The following is a 17488-nucleotide window of genomic DNA, read 5'->3' on the forward strand; positions in this document are numbered from 1 at the left end:
AAGTGGTGATATGGAGGGAAGGGAGTGGTGAGATGGAGGGAAGGGAGTGGTGAGATGGAGGGAAGGGAGTGGTGAGATGGAGGGAAGGGAGTGGTGAGATGGAGGGAAGGGAGTGGTGAGATGGAGGGAAGGGAGTGGTGAGATGGAGGGAAGGGAGTGGTGAGATGGAGGGAAGGGAGTGGTGAGATGGAGGGAAGGAAGTGGTGAGATGGAGGGAAGGGAGTGGTGATTATGGAGGGAAGGGAGTGGTGATATGGAGGGAAGAGAGTGGTGATTATGGAGGGAAGGGAGTAGTGAGATTGAGGGAAGGGAGTGGTGAGATGGAGGGACGGGAGTGGTGAGATGGAGGGAAGGGAGTGGTGAGATGGAGGGAAGGGAGTGGTGAGATGGAGGGAAGGGAGTGGTGAGATGGAGGGAAGGGAGTGGTGATTATGGAGGGAAGGGAGTGGTGATATGGAGGGAAGGGAGTGGTGATTATGGAGGGAAGGGAGTAGTGAGATTGAGGGAAGGGAGTGGTGAGATGGAGGGACGGGAGTGGTGAGATGGAGGGAAGGGAGTGGTGAGATGGAGGGAAGGGAGTGGTGAGATGGAGGGAAGGGAGTGGTGATTATGGAGGGAAGGGAGTGGTGATATGGAGGGAAGGGAGTGGTGATTATGGAGGGAAGGGAGTAGTGAGATTGAGGGAAGGGAGTGGTGAGATGGAGGGACGGGAGTGGTGAGATGGAGGGAAGGCAGTGGTGATATGGAGGGAAGGGAGTGGTGATATGGAGGGAAAGCAGTGGTGAGATGGAGGGAAGGGAGTGGTGAGATGGAGGGAAGGGAGTGGTGAGATGGAGGGAAGGGAGTGGTGAGATGGAGGGAAGGGAGTGGTGATTATGGAGGGAAGGGAGTGGTGATATGGAGGGAAGGGAGTGGTGATTATGGAGGGAAGGGAGTAGTGAGATTGAGGGAAGGGAGTGGTGAGATGGAGGGACGGGAGTGGTGAGATGGAGGGACGGGAGTGGTGAGATGGAGGGAAGGGAGTGGTGAGATGGAGGGAAGGGAGTGGTGATTATGGAGGGAAGGGAGTAGTGAGATTGAGGGAAGGGAGTGGTGAGATGGAGGGACGGGAGTGGTGAGATGGAGGGAAGGGAGTGGTGAGATGGAGGGAAGGGAGTGGTGAGATGGAGGGAAGGGAGTGGTGAGATGGAGGGAAGGGAGTGGTGATTATGGAGGGAAGGGAGTGGTGATATGGAGGGAAGGGAGTGGTGATTATGGAGGGAAGGGAGTAGTGAGATTGAGGGAAGGGAGTGGTGAGATGGAGGGACGGGAGTGGTGAGATGGAGGGAAGGCAGTGGTGAGATGGAGGGAAGGGAGTGGTGATATGGAGGGAAGGAAGTGGTGATATGGAGGGAAGGAAGTGGTGATATGGAGGGAAGGGAGTGGTGATATGGAGGGAAGGGAGTGGTGAGATGGAGGGAAGGGAGTGGTGAGATGGAGGGAAGGGAGTGGTGAGATGGAGGGAAGGGAGTGGTGATTATGGAGGGAAGGGAGTGGTGATATGGAGGGAAGGGAGTGGTGATATGGAGGGAAGGGAGTGGTGATTATGGAGGGAAGGGAGTAGTGAGATTGAGGGAAGGGAGTGGTGAGATGGAGGGACGGGAGTGGTGAGATGGAGGGAAGGGAGTGGTGAGATGGAGGGAAGGGAGTGGTGAGATGGAGGGAAGGGAGTGGTGATTATGGAGGGAAGGGAGTGGTGATATGGAGGGAAGGGAGTGGTGATTATGGAGGGAAGGGAGTGGTGAGATGGAGGGACGGGAGTGGTGAGATGGAGGGAAGGCAGTGGTGATATGGAGGGAAGGGAGTGGTGATATGGAGGGAAGGGAGTGGTGAGATGGAGGGAAGGCAGTGGTGATATGGAGGGAAGGCAGTGGTGATATGGGGGGAAGGGAGTGGTGAGATGGAGGGAAGGGAGTGGTGAGATGGAGGGAAGGGAGTGGTGATATGGAGGGAAGGCAGTGGTGATATGGAGGGAAGGCAGTGGTGATATGGAGGGAAGGGAGTGGTGATATGGAGGGAAGGGAGTGGTGAGATGGAGGGAAGGGAGTGGTGAGATGGAGGGAAGGGAGTGGTGAGATGGAGGGAAGGGAGTGGTGAGATGGAGGGAAGGGAGTGGTGAGATGGAGGGAAGGGAGTGGTGAGATGGAGGGAAGGGAGTGGTGATATGGAGGGAAGGGAGTGGTGAGATGGAGGGAAGGGAGTGGTGAGATGGAGGGAAGGGAGTGGTGAGATGGAGGGAAGGGAGTGGTGAGATGGAGGGGAAGGGAGTGGTGATTATGGAGGGAAGGGAGTGGTGATATGGAGGGAAGGGAGTGGTGATTATGGAGGGAAGGGAGTAGTGAGATTGAGGGAAGGCAGTGGTGAGATGGAGGGACGGGAGTGGTGATATGGAGGGAAGGCAGTGGTGAGATGGAGGGAAGGCAGTGGTGAGATGGAGGGAAGGCAGTGGTGAGATGGAGGGAAGGCAGTGGTGAGATGGAGGGAAGGCAGTGGTGAGATGGAGGGAAGGCAGTGCTGATATGGAGGGAAGGGAGTGGTGAGATGGAGGGAAGGCAGTGGTGATATGGAGGGAAGGGAGTGGTGAGATGGAGGGAAGGGAGTGGTGATATGGAGGGAAGGCAGTGGTGATATGGAGGGAAGGGAGTGGTGAGATGGAGGGAAGGCAGTGCTGATATGGAGGGAAGGGAGTGGTGAGATGGAGGGAAGGGAGTGGTGAGATGGAGGGAAGGGAGTGGTGAGATGGAGGGAAGGCAGTGGTGAGATGGAGGGAAGGCAGTGCTGATATGGAGGGAAGGGAGTGGTGAGATGGAGGGAAGGGAGTGGTGAGATGGAGGGAAGGGAGTGGTGAGATGGAGGGAAGGGGGTGGTGAGATGGAGGGAAGGGAGTGGTGAGATGGAGGGAAGGCAGTGCTGATATGGAGGGAAGGGAGTGGTGAGATGGAGGGAAGGGAGTGGTGAGATGGAGGGAAGGGAGTGGTGAGATGGAGGGAAGGGAGTGGTGATGGGCGGGGGCTACATTTGTGTTGGGGGTGTGGCAGGCAATCTTGGAGACTGTTGGAATAGTCAAATTGAGATGAGGATTTCAGAGGCAGCAGATTAAGTTAGAAATGAAAGCTGTAAGGGAGAGCCCGGCCTACTGCACCCACATCTTCTGGGCCTGCCCTAGACTTGTCAGGTACTGGATGTCCTTCTTCGAGGCCATGTCCTGGATTGTGGGGCTAAGGGTGGAGCTGTGCCCGCTGGTTGCGGTCTTTGGGGTATCAGAACAGCCAGAGGTCCTCTTGGGGAGTGTGGGAGGCGGATGCCCTGGTCTTTGCCTCCCTGGTCGCCCAGCGAGACCCCTGCTCGGCTAGTGATTGGCAGCACCACCCAAGGCTGCACACTAGCTGTCCAACAGTCTCTTTCTCCCCCACCCCCAGCCCAAAACATGGCTGATATATCGGGGGGCAGGCCACATAGCAGCAATGGTCGACTACCGGGGGCTCCCTCGCAGGGACCTTCCATAGCTGCGTGCAGGCCACGCCCCTTCTTTCCTCTCTCCTCCCCCCCCCCCCTCCCTCCCCCCCTTGTGGGGAGCAGAGCCAGTGACTGGCCCCCACATGACCGATTGGACCAGACCATGGCCTGGCCCAGCCAGTGCTCAACAGCAGTTTTTCTTGTTGTGTAAGCCACTTCTTTCTGTATCTGTCTCGATCACCTAGCAACCTCAACTTCTGAACTTCTGACAGGCCCCGTGATGATACACCCAATGTATAATAGTTAAAAGTATAGTGGTTTTAAAATTCTTGTAAATACATGACTTGATCTTGTCTTGTTTAAAGTATCTTATGAAATGTTATGCCCCTAATAAAACATTTTTTTAAAAAAACAAAAAAAGAAATGGAAGCCGGCAGCCATTTTGATGGCGAGAATGTAGGATGCGAAGCACAGCCCAGGGTTGATGCTGATATTATGGACAGGCTGCTTTAATCTGAGGTATTGGCTGGGGACTGCATGTGTGCATTTAAAAAAGTGATTCAACTAAATAACATCATGATTGGAAATTGAATCAAAGAAACTATGCTTTACCTTAAATTGTCCTGAAGAGTATTAAGAATTCACCATGTAAATTTGGGAGTTAAGTCACAAGACCAAGTAGGACTACCTCAAAGGGCATTGGTGTTTGAGTTTGATGGTCTTATGGCAAATTACCACTTGTAATTCAGTTTTACAATTTGCCAAATTTCATAACTTGAGCTTTGCATTCATGGTTTCTGGTTGCTCGTCCAGTGTCATAACCATTGAACTGAATGAGTGTTGACCTATCAAGTCAAGGTAATATGTGGTCTGGAGGTAATGGTGCTCCCCCGACATTGTTGCTTATGTCCTTCACTGAGGTTACGTTACTGGGATGTGTTGGCAAAGGCAACTTTACGAGTTGACACCGTAGACTACAACTTTACGAGTAGGCAGTGCATGCTGCAGCTAAAGCATATTTAAGGTAACATGGATGGATGTTGAGTTTAATGACGGTTTGTGATCAAACAGGCAAAAGAGTTTGGTTTGCTCAAAGGCAACCAATCTGTCACAACAGCGGTAGAATTCTGAGAATTGACTTCATTGCCTACGAGGCATGGAGAAAAATCAAGGTGTGTTCTCACTCCTCCAGTCAGTGGCTGGAAATGTGGATGCAGTCAGCCCAAGCCCCATTGATATTAAATGACCTGCCTACCTGCTGCCAAAGGCAACTTGGTTTAGGCACTCAAAGGTACCTCAGCAAAGGGCAGCACGGTGGCGCAGTGGTTAGCACTGCTGCCTCGGGCAGCACGGTGGCACAGTGGTTAGCATTGCTGCCTACGGCGCTGCGGACCCGGGTTCGAATCCCGGCCCTGGGTCACTGTCCGTGTGGAGTTTGCACGTTCTCCCCGTGCCTGCGTGGGTTTCACCCCCACAACCCAAAAGATGTGCAGGTTAGGTGGATTGGCCATATTAAATTGCCCCTGAATTGGAAAAAAATAATTGGGTACGCTAAATTTAAAAAAAAAAGCACTGCTGCCTCATGGTGCCAAGATCCCATGTTCAATCCCAGCTCTGGGTCACTCCATGCAGAGTTTGTACATTCGCCCCATGTTTGCGTGGGTTTCGCCCCCACAACCCAAAGATGTGCAGGGCAGGTGGATTGGCCACGCTAAATTGCACCTTAATTGGAAAAAATGAATTGGGTACTCTAAATTTATTTTTAAAAATAAAACAAATATGAAAAGGTACCTCAGCAAGACATCATTGTCTTCAGGAGGAGAGCATTAAAGAAAAACATGTCAGGGAGGCAAACAATGAATGTGGCAAACTAGCAGAATAAAATGCATTTGTATTTGCATCATTTGGCCATTCATTGGCAGACAGGACACATGTAAACCAAGAAAGTCAGAAAATATCTTCATATTGACCCAGGTGGTTTGGATCTACCACCAAGGAACACCCAAGGATCCGAGAGTTGACTTTCATTTACTATCTTAAAGATGGAAGAACGTACATTTATATAAAACCTTGCATGTTCTTTCGGGCATCCCAAAGTGCTTCATAGTGAATGAAGAAGCTTTGGCCTGCAGTTATAGTAATACAGGAGAATAAACCTGCGACATGGGTTTGAGGGTGGAAGAGAGGGGAATGCTGTTTTTTAATCAAAAGTCACTCCTACTTGTTTTTGTTGTACATATAAAAGAGTAATGTGTGGAAAGATAAATAAATCCAATTACACTTACTAAACTGAGACTCCATCAACTAATGGAATGTTTGCAATATATTTATAGACGTGTATTGTGTCACTTGATATTGCTTGTTGAGATGCATGTTTCAATGCAAGCCAGACATACCGTAAAATGAGGGTCCTGAAACTGCATTTATTCTGATCGTATTAGTTTGCTTTGGTGTTTGTTTCTCCTGGTATTGGCTGCTTTTGGAATGATTCTCGTAACCTTCCCAAGCAACATTTTCCAAAGTGAGTGCTGCTCACTCTTCTAATTTCACAGCTGGGTAGAAGTTCCGAGATTTTAGCTGAATTATTGCGTGACATTGATTGTGATGTGTAAATGGGGCTAGGCGACTGTTAACTTTGTGCAAGCTTTTAGTTTTACACCAGAGTATCAACGGGTAATCAAAATGTAGAGCTGTGGGTCAACTGATTAATGTTACAGTCCAATACGTTTATATGCAGTACAGAATTTTCCAGTCAAAAGCCAAGAATTATCTTGGTGACATTTTCATCTCCCAGATTTAAAAAAAATAGACAGTCGAACCCAACCGGAAATAAATAGTAACTTGCCATTTTATAAAGAAATTTCAGCTTACTGATATACTTTGGATGCATCATTGAGCGCATGGTTGCCAGTAATAAAAATCTAAAATGCTGGAAAAGCTCATCAAGTCTGGCAGCGTCTGTGGAGAGGGACGATGTGTTTCACCTTTCGAGTCCATATGACTCTTCAGAGATAATTTTGGATTTCTAGATTTCTACATCATCTCGGGTGTCACCCAGTCTGAATGTCAGATTTTCTTGCCCTGTGTCATCCGGAAGCAAATTGTCATCTTCCTAAATTGTAGTTTTGTTTCCTGAAATGCGCGGCTGAGCTGTGAATGGGAGAAAGGGACTTTCTCCTTTTATACTCGCTTGAGCGATGGTCTGTAAATAAACTCCTGTTTGTTTCAGAAACTAGTTGAGCATTTTTAAGATGCCAACATCCCTGCAAATTAAATTTGATAGCTTTTGAAAGTAGACAGCTTGTACCTATGCACGCGAATACATTTTGTAAGAGTTGGTCAGCGCCAAGCACCTTTCTAATTTGCATCAACGGGCGTGTAGGCGTTCAGTGCACCTTATGCTTCGAAATTCATGCTGTCAAATAATTGGAAATAGTATTTTAGTGCCGCATTAACAGAAGGAAATTCGACTTCATTTATGACACCTGTGCAATAATTTTGTAATGGGGTATTTACCTCAGCTTGGATTCCCTTGCCCTTTCCTTGGCCCACCTCTAGAAAGCATGTTGTACTTCATCTCTGGGGGCCGACAACTTCTCTTCTGAGCCCCCAACATGTTCTTTCTCCATCGTGTTTCAGACATCTGTTACAGATTTCGTTTTTATGTTTATTTTCCCCACTAAAATATTTGTTCTGGTTTCATTTCCGAGAAAACCGATGACTCAAACGGCACTCTTAGTCAAAGCGGAAAACTGTAGCCTCGGGAATATTTATGGCGAACTGTGTGAGAGCAATGTTGTCGCACCTTTGGGACATGGATTAAAACCCAGCCCCAGAGGAGGAGGTTATCTCCTTCCATTAGTGGTTGCCAATAACACTAAGTGAAATGAGTATTGTGATTTGTTTCAATCCAGCTCCAGGAGATTGGAGTCCTCCGTGCAAAAGTTGGCAATGGATAAACGTGGCATGTTTAGTAATGAACTTTGGTTGAAGGCAAATTTAATTCGAGGAAGGCAATCGGGCAGATTAAAAAGCTCATCTTTTAAAAATGAGCTAGAACAGACATATTCAACAATCTCTCAAAGAAAATACTTACATTTCTATAGGTTGACAGGTAACTAGTCGAAATTTGACACGTTGATACTTTGGTCCATATTTGTATCTGTTGAATTGAAGCATTCATTCTGTTCTCTGGCTCGTGGATATTCATGTCCAGTGACAGAAATGTTACTCGTGAACTTTCAAACCCCCTTAGAAGGGTTAATTATTATTTTTTAATACGTATTTACCCTCCCTGAGAAACATTTTTTCTTTCTGGAAAAATTAACTGCTGAAATATACGAATGAAGAGACTTATTTTAAAGAAAATAAACTCGTGAGCAGAAGAAGTAAACCAATTCTAGTTGTGCATTGTTGCGTTCTAGTACCTGTCCAGGGCCAGCTTAACTCTTTCTGATGGGCCGAGCATACGGTTATTGCTTGAGTGTAAGTAACTATGGATAATGAATAGTGTTGACTTGTAAAAAAAGCTATGCTATCTCGGTCTGTGAAGTTTTCATCTGTCTGTAGAGAACGTCCAGCAATAAAATGATACACCATGTACTTTCAAGTATTGATCTAGAAAGAACATCCAGCATTGAGCACAAAGTTGAAGTGCTGACAGTGGGAGCAATTTGGGGTGATGAATTCAGTGTATCGAATATTAAAATGTGTATTTTTAAAAATGTGTTTTGGTACCAGTGTGCAATACGAAAATGATGGCACTGACCATGAAGTTACTAACAAGCATAGAAAGCCAACATGTATGTCCAGCTCTAATACTGTGGCAGAAACTCAAAACGAAACAACTAAGTGGTGGATATTTGATTTATTTTTAGAATACCCTTACAAGAATTAATGGATAGACATTACTGTAGACATTTTATTAAACTTTCGATATAATACAAATTAAATACTCTGGGAAAACACCATGCTTACTCAAATTTGAAAGTAACAATGGCATTCGTAACTACAATCCAATGCAAGCAAAAGTTTTTTTTAAAAAGCATCCACTTTTGCTACTGATCCATGCGTTATACTTGGTCAAGGTCAAAAAACAGCCCAGTTATCATGAGTTTTAGCCACAATATTGAAGCAGACTCTTGATGTATTTTACTTAAATGGGACCAAGTGTTAACCGTGTTATGCGTTTATTTTCTTTTCTAGACATGTTGCTTTACAATTTGAGTTGTGTAAGTGTGGGTTCCTCTGACATTGTAGTTCTCTTTTCCAGATGCTGTGGGAGTTATGCCAAATGGAGGTCGAGCATACAATCGAGGGCCTTTCATGGGGATGAAGCCACTGCCCATCAACAGCATTGGGAGTATGGCTGCTGCTGTAAGGTAAAGAGTTAGCACTTATCTCACGTCAATTACAAATGTTGCAATTGAAGTATTCAGCTGCCTTAACTCGCTATTGGTGCTAAAGCTGGCCATGTGACTTCTAATGAAGCCATCCAGCAGTCTAGATGTAAATTTTATAATGTTGTACAATGAGGGGCGGCACGGTAGTACAGTGGTTAGCACTGTTGCTTCACGGCGTCAGGGACCCGGGTTCGATTCCTGGCTTGGGTCACTGTCGATGTTGAGTCTGCACATTCTCCCCGTGTCATAGTTTCATAGAATTTACAGTGCAGAAGGAGGCCATTCAGCCCATCGAGTCTGCACCGGCTCTTGGAAAGAGCACCCCAATTAAGCCCACACCCCCACCCTATCCCCTTAACCCCCACCTAACCTTTTTGGACACTAAGGGCAATTTAGCATGGCCAATCCACCAAACCTGCACATCTTTGGTGTCTGCGTGGGCTTCCTCCAGGTGCTCCAGTTTCCTCCCTCAAGTCACGAAAGATGTGCTTGATGGGTGAATTAGACATTCTGAATTCTCCCTCAGTGTACCCGAACAGGCGCCGGAATGTGGCGGCTAGGGGATTTTCACAGTAACTTCATTACAGTGTTAATATTAGCCTACTTGTGACACTAATAGAGATTATTATTATAGTAAAAGATAGAATTTGGAGAAGCATGCTTTGGAAATAGATCCATGTCAATTTCTCCCATACCTACAAACTGAAAGAGAGTCTCATTTTGTGCTTGGCAAGTCACAATTATCTCAACTATCATACGTTAGCATCTGAGTTTCAAGTCAGCCACTTATCTATGTTTGTGTCTTACAAGAGTTCCAATTATTATCTTGTCATTTAATGCAATGTAATGAAATCTCCTGAAACTTTTAGATACGTAAATTTGAATTCCAGCTAAATTACTTTGTATTTTCCACTTTGACTAACATAAGTTTGAAATTACTGAAAGAATAGGTCAAAAATATCCCCCCCACCCTCCACTGCAGATCCACTGAACAGATAAAAATTGTGGGCTAGGGCAACACGGTGGCGCAGTGGGTTAGCCCTGTTGCCTCACGGCGCCGAGGTCCCAGGTTTGATCCCGGCTCTGGATCACTGTCCGTGTGGAGTTTACACATTCTCCCCGTGTCTGCATGGGTTTTGGCCCCACAATCCAAAGATGTGCAGGGTAGGTGGATTGGCCACACTAAATTACCCCTTAATTGGAAAAAATGAATTGGGTACTCTGAATTTATATATTTTTTTTAATTGGTGGCTATTTCAGTTTCTGTAACAGTGCCCCAATTAACCCCCTTTCCCCCACAAAATGGATCGAAGAGGGTTGGGATGTGGTTTAAAAATTATAAAATGGGAACTTGTCCCCAACCTGCCATGTAAGCACTTGATGCTATTTTGGAGTGATTGATTTTCATGATGTGCACTTGGAAAACGGGAGAGTCCATTAACATGTTTATATTGTGGTCCCACAGTGCAGCTGGGAGTCTAATTTAAATTTAACAGAGGCTGTGGTGGGTTTTCCAAGGTTGGTGGAACATGGCAGCAACAGGGAAGTGGCAGCTGCCGGCTCAAGAAGACAAGTGATTTTACAGCACATCTTGTGGACCAAGAGAAACAGGAGTGTTTCTCCGGACCCTCAGGACGTCTACGGTCTCCCCTCTGCCTGCTGCAGTCTCTTACCTCTGCCTCGCTGCGATCACAAACCACCTCCACCCCAATCTTTCAACCCTAATCTCCTGCGCTGAACTTTGCCTTCTCCTTGCCTCCAGCCTCCGCCTTCTGCTCACTCCCTCCAGTGACAATCTCTTCTTCCTCAACACTGAAGATCACTCTGTCCACCTGCAAGCCCCGATCTCTTGCTCCTTCCCTTCCTGATTATCTGGAACTGTCCCTGAACACGGTTCCTGCCTGCCAGCTGATTTGGAGAGGCCAAATTGCCGAGTCCATTGATTTCTTGTGATCTTAATGATGCAAGCATTTTCATTGCTGGCAAACTAGTGCCTCCATGGCATTACCCTTTGTATTGTTGAGAATATTAGAAATGCATTGAGCCAGCTGTGTTTGCTGCTCCAAGAATTAAACTGCGTGCAAAAATTCAGCAAGTGATTACTCCGTCATCCATCTTGTTTCAGAATGACTTTTCCCAAACCAGTATGGTCTGTTTGCTAAATTAGCATTGTGTCCTTGGCTGATACAAAGCCACTTGGCTCACTGGGCCTGTGCGACACTTTCAAAGGGTTATCCGATTAGTTCTATTACTCCTCTCTGCTTGTAACCCTGCAAAGGTTTCCTCTTTTTTAGACACTTTATTCCAGCTCATCTAAACTCACTGGCCTCAACTCTGGTCCTTTTTGTCAATTATCTTAAATCTGATCACAATCCTGCCAGTGGAAAGAATTTCTCCTCTGTTACAATCCTTCAAGATTTGATGTCCTTATTAATTCTCCCATTGGCAATAATCTGTGATCGATCGTCGTCCCTGGTTTACGCGCTGAAAATCCGCAGGCACTTTAAAGCATGGTAGACAATGAAAAAGATAACTATACAGGTGTCATTGATGCTGACGAAAATGAAAGGCCTGAAGAAGCAAACCTTCAGGAGGAACTTGATGTATTTCGTTCTCAATGGATGTCTGAGCTGAATCCAAATGGAAGCTCCAACGGATCAGACATGGAGTCTGGTAAAGTCTCGGGCAAGAAGCCGCTTTTCAAATCTTCAGTTATCAAAGGGAAACAGGAGCTTGCTCGTGAAGAAAAGGCCAAAGAATTGTTCCTGAAAGCTGTTGAGCAAGAACGGAATGGTGCAGTTTATGAAGCTATCAAATACTATCATTGCACCTTTCCCCCCCCCCCCCCCATAACAGTACATCTCATGTACCCTGCTGTGAACCTAACCGCAATATTTATAAACATCTAGCTATGATAGCTTCTTTTTTTAATATAAACTTAGCGTACCCAATTCCTTTTTCCAAGTAAGGGACAATTTAGCATGGCTACCTAGCTTGCACATCTTTGGGTTGTGGGGGTGAAACCCACGCAGACACGGGGAGAATGTGCAAATTCCACATGGACAGTGAGCCAGAGCCGGGATCGAACCTGGGATCTAGGCGGCGTGAGGCAGCAGTGCTATGCACTGCGCCACCATGCTGCCCATGATTGACAGCTTCTGACTACAACAAAAGCATTTAAGTGCTTTCTGCTAAGAAAGAGGAAGTGAAAGCACTTAACACGTAACTGTTTCTAAATGGCAGTTAGGTTCAAAACTAGCGATTTAAGATGCATTCAAGCGTGAATGGAAATGAACATAAGCATTCCAGACATCTGGCTGTCTGGAAGCTGTCCGTTACAGCCTACTAAAAGCTTTTCCTCTTTGGAAGTGAAAAAAAGCCGTGCAGACCAACGGATCTGAGGGGTGTTCACGACCTGATGATAGGGTTTTGGCTTTCTATGAAGAAACAGCTGTTGTTTTCTAGCCATCTGTCTGAGGCAGCAGGTGTAAGGGACAGATGGGAAAAAGCAGTCATTGTTTTCACTATTTCCGGGGTCGGCACGGTGACGCAGTGGTTAGCACTGCTGCCTACTGGGCTGAGGACCCGGGTTCGATCCCCGACCCGGGTCACTGTCCGTGTGGAGTTTGCACATTCTCCCCTTGTCTGCATGTGTCTCACCCCCATAAACGAAAGATGTGCAGGGTAGGTGGATTGACAGCGCTAAATTGCCCCTTTATTGGAAAAAAAAATTGACTACTCTAAATTTATTTTTAAAAATGTTTTCGCTGTTTCTGTCTGGACTGATCTTTAACTTCCAGGCTGGGGTGTCTGTTATGGGGGCGTCTCTGACCATCGGAGATAGTGAGATTTCTGTTAATGGGTGTTGGGGGGGGGGGGATCAGGTCACCATCGTCTGTGTACCATGGGGGGTGCAGGGTAGGATGCCCTTACTGGTGTTGGGTGGGCAGCAGCCGCTGGACCTCGCTGTTGGACACCAGCTCAAAATGGCTGCCCGATAGCGGGATTCTAAACGGCATTCCTTGAGCTCCCTGCGTAAATCTGCACGGCTGGGGAGACTGAATCTCTCCTGCGGGCCAGGAGCAATTCAGTTCTGGCGGGGGAACCAAACGGAGAATCCAACTCATTCTCATTTCAATTCGAAGTAAATATTGGGAGCACAGTGCTGTCCTTTTATTTTCTAACCCCTTCCAGAGTCAGCAGATTGCTCCTAACCTCATGTTGGTTGGTTTTGTGAGGACTTCTAAAATAATAATTTGCAATAAACCTGTAATGTTTACACGGAACTTGAATGGGTTTATCAGGTGTTAAATATAGAAAGAGATTTATTTTTATTAATTGAGCCTCATTAGATTTCAAAGTGTGCTCTCACTGGAATTTATTAACACTTTTAGTAATTTAGCTGTATACCAACTTCTTATTGAAAACACCCTATTACTGTTCTAAATCGCTTATTCTTTATTGAAAATCTCCGCTAAAAATGCTTTTTAGTCAACATAATCTATTTTTTAAAGTATTAGTTGTCATGCAAAGTGCAATTCTAACCTTTTTAATATTTAACGTTACAACAGCTCTCTGTACTTAAATGAATAAGAAGACGACAATTTGTAATTACTGACCTAAACTGCCTGCATAATGGGAAGAACCTTAAATATGTCCAGATATTTAACGCTGGCAAGTTGGTATAATGTACAATGTGCAAAGGCGTAATAATTTATCACATTCTCATTATTAATCTCATCTTGTTATATTCGCACTCTGTTTTGCTTTCTTAAAGCCATTCTATCAATGCAGCTCTACTTGTAGAAACGTGTTCCTAATAAATTTTTCTTATAATTTCATACAGAATAAATCTGAATTTGTGTGAACAGAGCATTGCGTCGGTGCTAGTGGGTGCTAAGCTTAATATTTTAAACAAGTAGTCTTTATTATTGTCACAAGTATTAACACTGCAATGAAGTTACTGTGAAAATCCCCTAGTCGCCACATTCCGGCGCCTGTTCGGGTACACAGAGGGAGAATTCATAATGTCCAAATTACCAAACAAGCACGTCTTTTGGGACTTGTGGGAGGAACCCGGAGGAAACCCACGCAAACACAGGGAGAACGTGCAGTCTCCGCACAGACAGTGACGCAAGACAGGAATCGAACCCTGGTGCTGTGAAGCAACAGGGCTAACCACTGTGCTACCAATGGTGCTCAGCGTTATTGCTCAAGTCAAAGTTTCAATGACTTGGAGCCAAACTCTCTCTCTGCTGGTTATGAGCACTGTTTACCAATGTAATATGTCAAACCAGATTTGGTCCTAGACAATTAAAACTAAAAGACCTGTGTGTTAACCTTGGTGAATATTCAACTCCTCAGACAAATGGAAGAACCAAGTGGGTCTGAGTATCAAGGCATTGACAACATGGGGCCGATAATGGATGCAATTGTTAAGCTGACAATTAGTCTGTGCCAGTACTGGTTTTGACAGACTGATTTTATTTACGATATGGACCAAATGTAAGGCAGCTACTAATATACCCAGTGAAGAATTCCGGGGTAACCGATTTCATAGAATGTGGGATTTGCTACCACATGGGTTGGGTGAGTTGCCTTTCAGGGGAAGCTCGATAAGTCCACAGGAGAGAAAAAAGTAAAAGAGCAAAATGAAATAGAGCATGGAGAGGCTGATGTCGAGGGTAAGCACTGGAACAGACCAGTTCGACCAAATGGCTCGTGTGTGTGCTGCAAATTCGATGTTTGTTTTTCGAATTTACCCCACGCTACACTAATTTTCCTGAGTGACACAGAGAATTGTGATTGGAAGTCTATCAGCGAATCAGAGGGAGCTGCTTGGCACAGCAGATGACTCTTGTTGCCAGGTCCTGATTATTTCCCTCTCTGTTTTAAACATTAGCATGTCTGTTATTATTTGCTGAACCTTTTTTTAAAAAACAAATCTTGCTTGATCACTTTGGGAAGGTGAAAGAGGGGGTGATTTTTCATCCCCATTTGGTGCAAGCGCAGATCCTGTTATGGCTAGAAATCTCCCCCACCAGCAACGTAACCGGGTTCATGCCCAGCGGGAGCGTGAACCCGATTACCAGCGATTTGAATATATTTTGGCATTCAAAATCGGCTTAACGCCAAATCCCCCAGGAACGTGAGATTGGATTGGATTGGATTTGTTTATTGTCACGTGTACCGAGGTACAGTGAAAAGTATTTTTCTGCAAGCAGCTCAACAGATCATTCAGTACATGGGAAGAAAAGGGAATTGAACAGAATTCAAGAAAATACATGAGAATACATAATAGGGCAACACAAGATATACAATGTAACTACATAAGCATTGGCATCGGATGAAGCAGACAGGGTGTAGTGTTAATGAGGACAGTCCATAAAAGGGTCATTTAGGAGTCTGGTGACAGTGGGGAAGAAGCTGTTTTTGAGTCTGTTCGTCCGTGTTCTCTGACTTCTGAATCTCCTGCCCGATGGAAGAAGTTGGAAAAGTGAGTAAGCCGGGTGGGAGGGATCCTTGATTATGCTGCCTGCTTTCCCCCGGCAGCGGGAGGTGTAGATGGAATCAATGGATGGGAGGCAGGTTTGTGTGATGGACTGGGCGGTATTCACGACTCTCTGAAGTTCCTTGCGGTCCTGGGCCGAGCAGTTGCCATACCAGGCTGTGATGCAGCCCGAGAGGATGCTCTCTATAGTGCATCTGTAAAAGTTGGTAAGGGTTAATGTGGACATGCCAAATTTCCTTAGTTTCCTGAGGAAGTAAAGGCGCTGTTGTGCTTTCTTTTTTTTTTATAAATTTAGAGTACCCAATTATTTTTTCCAATTAAGGGGCAGTTTTAGCGTGGCCAATTCACCTAACCTGCACATCTTTGGGTTGTGGGGGCGAAACCCACGCAGACACGGGGAGAATGTGCAAACTCCACACGGACAGTGACCCAGGGCCGGGATTCGAACCCGGGTCCTCAGCGCCGTAGGCAGCAATGCTAACCACTGTGCCACCGTGCTGCCCCCAGTTGTGCTTTCTTGGTGATAGCGTCGACATGAGTGGACCAGGATAGATTTTTGGTGATGTGCACCCCTAGAAATTTGAAACTTCCTAGGATTGTCTAGGAATTTGAAATTTGAAGATGTTCCCATCCGCCGGTGTGACGGGACACTGGTGGGAATCAATAGTGGTCTCCAAAAACGGAGGCTAGACGCGATGCCCATGATGGGTTCTCAGAGACCGATGTAGCCCCCAGGTAGTCAGAGACATGGCAGAAGGTGCCCCCTGGCAGGGCACTGCCAACCTGGCACTGCCAGGGAGTGGAGCCTTCGGTAGCCCTATAGCAGGAGTTCACTTCATATGGTTGGGGGGGGGGGGGGGGTGCAAATTAACTGAACTAGCTATATAAATTACTGTGACTACAAAAGAAGGTTAGAGGCTTGGTATTCCGTGGCAAGTAATTCACCACCTGACTCATCAAAGTCTTTCAAACATCTGCAATAATAATATTTACACGTGTCACAAGTAGGCTTATATTAACACTAAGGTGCCGTTTTGGAGAGTGTGGCTTCAACAACACTCCAGAAGCTTAAAGAAGCTATATACCGTCCAGGACTAAGCCACTGCTTGATTGGCGCCCCCCATACTCCACCTTAAACATTCACTCCCTCAACAACCAATACACAGAGCTAACAGTGTGTACCATCACCCAGTTTCAGTGGCACAATTCACCCAAGGTTCCATTCACAGCATCGTCCAAACTAAAGTGTTCCACTGCCTAGAAAAGGGCAACACGCGACAGAATACCACTTCCTGCAAACTCCTCTCCAACTCCCAACATGGAAATATATCGCTGTTCCTTCAGTGTCGCTGGGTCAAAATCCTGGCACTCTCCCTAAGCGCACAGTGGGTGTACCTACACCACAGGAACTACAGCGGTTCAAGAAGATAGCTCACCACCACCTTCTCACTGCAGTTGGAGATGAGCAGTAAATATTGGTCTTGCCGGCATGACACTGTTCCCAGAAATTAAAGCAAAAGAAAATGTCATTCCAACAGGTTATTCCAGAGGTTATGCTCAGGAGTACCCTTCAGCCACTCCATCTCACCCTCAGCAAAACCTTTGGATATTTTCTTCTTTATTTCACCCAAAAGAAAAAGGACAAAGGGGCAACCTGTAGAATATTTATCTCGCTTTGACCACAGCCAGAGAGAGAGACGAGGCCAGGCAAGTCTTGCAGAACACCCGGGTCTAGAGACCTCTTAACCCAATGAGGCAAGTCTTGTTTCACAAACACATTGCTTGTTGTCATTGAGGAAGCAGCTTTAGCGTCAATCTGCTGCTTTGGTGTCAAAACATGTGTAAGCACTGTATGTTTTGCTATAAAACGCAATCCTTAAATAGAACGTTTCTGTGAAAGAAGAAAAGAACGATCAGGAAGCCAAAACCTCCAATTCCTACATGAAGGAATCAAAGGCACTCCCCTGCAGAAAACGTAGTCGAGTGCTCCTATATGTGCATTCATTTCCTTATTGCATTTTTCTGCAGGGCACCATTATTGAAGAGAGTACCGCATGGTGATTTACTGAATTGACCTATC

General features: G+C 46.0%; 1 protein-coding gene across 6 annotated transcripts in view; it reads left to right on the forward strand.

Moving 5' to 3' along the window:
- Positions 1 to 17488, forward strand: part of foxn3 (forkhead box N3) — a 368703-nt gene that overhangs the window by 349431 nt on the left and 1784 nt on the right. For all 6 annotated transcript variants that reach the window (XM_038773518.1, XM_038773559.1, XM_038773529.1 and 3 more), the window contains one exon: positions 8768 to 8876. In XM_038773518.1, the coding sequence (XP_038629446.1) occupies positions 8768 to 8876 (109 nt within the window). The remainder of the gene's footprint in view (positions 1 to 8767; positions 8877 to 17488) is intronic.

This window comes from Scyliorhinus canicula, chromosome 2 (assembly GCF_902713615.1).
Source record: "Scyliorhinus canicula chromosome 2, sScyCan1.1, whole genome shotgun sequence".
NCBI classification, from domain to species: Eukaryota; Metazoa; Chordata; class Chondrichthyes; order Carcharhiniformes; family Scyliorhinidae; genus Scyliorhinus; species Scyliorhinus canicula.